The sequence below is a fragment of the Poecilia reticulata genome, unplaced genomic scaffold (genome assembly GCF_000633615.1).
Source record: "Poecilia reticulata strain Guanapo unplaced genomic scaffold, Guppy_female_1.0+MT scaffold_159, whole genome shotgun sequence".
NCBI classification, from domain to species: Eukaryota; Metazoa; Chordata; class Actinopteri; order Cyprinodontiformes; family Poeciliidae; genus Poecilia; species Poecilia reticulata.
The window spans coordinates 768,255-770,562 of NW_007615017.1; the positions used below are offsets into that span (position 1 = coordinate 768,255).

The following is a 2,308-nucleotide window of genomic DNA, read 5'->3' on the forward strand; positions in this document are numbered from 1 at the left end:
TCTGCTGCCCTCTGCTGCCCCCTGCTGCCCGACTCAGATTTCCCTTTAACGCCTAAAATCAATGAGTTTTTGTTGTCCACCATTTTGTTCAAACCCATCAGTTATTAAAATAATGACATTCACTTGCATTTAATTTAGTTTAATAAGCAACAAGCCATCACACATCAAGCAGATGAAAGCATGTCAGAAACTGACTGCAGCTCCAGGAACTCCACAAAAACGATGAAATGAAATGAACGATTCACTGAACGATTCACTGAACGATTCACTGAACGATTCACTGAACAGTCTCTCAGTCTCCTGAATTGTTCACCAGCTTGTGTGTAATCATGAGGGTGGAGGGTGAAACACCCTCTGCTGCCATGCTGTGGCCTGGAAGCATCACTCAACGTTCCTCCAGATTTAATCTCACTGGTACAGAGATTACAGTCATAAAGATGCTCTTTACGCTCTATGAGCTCCAACAGCAGCGCAGACGGTGCAAGAAAAACAATATAAATACAATATAAACATAACAGATGATGCAGAGATTGGATTTTCTTATAGCTTTAGTGACCAGTGGGAGGTAATCTGTGCGTAAAGTTGAAAATGTCTTCTGGTGTGCAGCAGCCGGGTTAGTTTCAGGAGTGGATTGTAATCTGTCAAATGACAAACGGCCTTCAGATTCTTTGGTTAAAGTGACTCCATAACATCTTTATTACCAGTAAAGTCCAGTTCAGCCATCTAAACCTGTTGAAGATAAAAGTCTGGTATTCATCCAACAGTCATCTGACTTGCAGCAAAGTTAGTAAGGACTCGAACTCAGACGGCCATGTTGAGGTCTAACCTCTGCGCCACACATGTTGGTCTTTGTTCCCATAAACATCCAGTTTCTGGAACATCTGCAATGCTGTTCATGGTCTTTGTAGACTGCGATTAGACTGCAGTATCCTCATCTGCATGAGCCTTTGGCAGCATCACCTCCTGCACAACCTGCTCCTCTGCATCGACGGCCTGGTTTCTGCTGCGGCGAAGGAGCCTCCTGACCGTTTCTCTGAACGCAGCGTCCAGGTGGAAGAAGAGAAGCGGGTCGAGGCAGACGTGGAGCAGGCTCAGGAACAGCGTGGACTCCTTCCCCAGAAACAGCTGCCTCTTGGTCTGGCAGTTCTTGATGACCTCAGCCTGGGCCAGAGTGTACGGCGTCCGCACCACATGGTAGGGAACGAAGCTGAGGGTGTAGGCCAGCGCCATGGCCGTCACACTCAGCACCACCCTCCTGGCATCCAGCCACAGTTTGGGGTCACTGCGACTGTGCAGGAGTCTTTTGAGGGCCAGGGCGCTGGAGATGAGCACGGCTGCCGAGGCGTTGAGGAAGAGCGCCGTGTTGAGAAACACGGTCAGAGTGTGCCAGTGGAGGCTGATTTTCTCCTTCAAAGATGAACAGCTCAGGTACTTTGTCACCTGATCGGAGAAAACAGAAACATTTCAGTTGGAGGCCGTGGAAATCTAAAGGATCTTTGGATCCATTCACATCACAAGCTGCCGTAACTGAACTCTGGTTCACTTGCCTAGCAAGTCTGGTTCTTTTTGAAAGGTGTGAATGCACATTTGGACTCCAATGTGGAACAAAAAAGCACATTCTGGTCCATGTACAAACTTAGATCTTGGGTCAGTTGAAGTGAACTTTGGTTCTTTTGAGACCAAGACCAGGAAAAATATCCCAGACTAGATGCCCCAAGACTAGGCATCTGGGTTTAGACCGTATCAAATAGCCAAACACCTCAGCTGTCTGCAGGAAAAGGTCATTTCAAAGCTCAGACTTGAACTTGTCTTCATCATTTACCTCACTCAGCTGGAGACTCGCCTCCACGAGGAACCAGATGATCCACAAGACATTGTGATGGAACCTCAAACCCTCACAGATCACAGGGCTGCGTGTTTAACAGCGACCACACAGCCCTCATGCTTATAACCCATATATCACCATGGTGCTGCCTCCAACTTCCCCAGTGAAGAAAACAGTCAGAATCTTCACCTCACAGTCACTTAAACTCAGACCTGCAGGCTGGTGACCCTCAAATACCTTCAGTATTAGAATATACCAGCACTGGAATATCACTTGAGAATGGAAATGGTTTGGGAACTAATTTAGGTGTTTGAGTCTCTTCTTGCCCTCAACATCTGCACAGAAAACATCTGCAGCATTGAGGAACTTGTAATGAACATCTGGAGGTCATCTGGAGGTCTGAACATCTGGAGGTCTGAACATCTGGAGGTCTGAACATCTGGAGGTCTGAACATCTGGAGGTCTGAACATCTGGAGGTCTGA

General features: G+C 47.2%; 1 protein-coding gene across 5 annotated transcripts in view; it reads right to left on the minus strand.

Moving 5' to 3' along the window:
• Positions 1-123: 123 nt before the first annotated feature.
• The window catches only part of gpr171 (G protein-coupled receptor 171), a 9,811-nt gene continuing 7,626 nt past the window's right edge, over positions 124-2,308 (minus strand). For all 5 annotated transcript variants that reach the window (XM_008402028.2, XM_008402027.2, XM_008402029.1 and 2 more), the window contains one exon: positions 124-1,440. In XM_008402028.2, the coding sequence (XP_008400250.1) occupies positions 916-1,440 (525 nt within the window). In that variant the 3' untranslated portion in view covers positions 124-915. The remainder of the gene's footprint in view (positions 1,441-2,308) is intronic.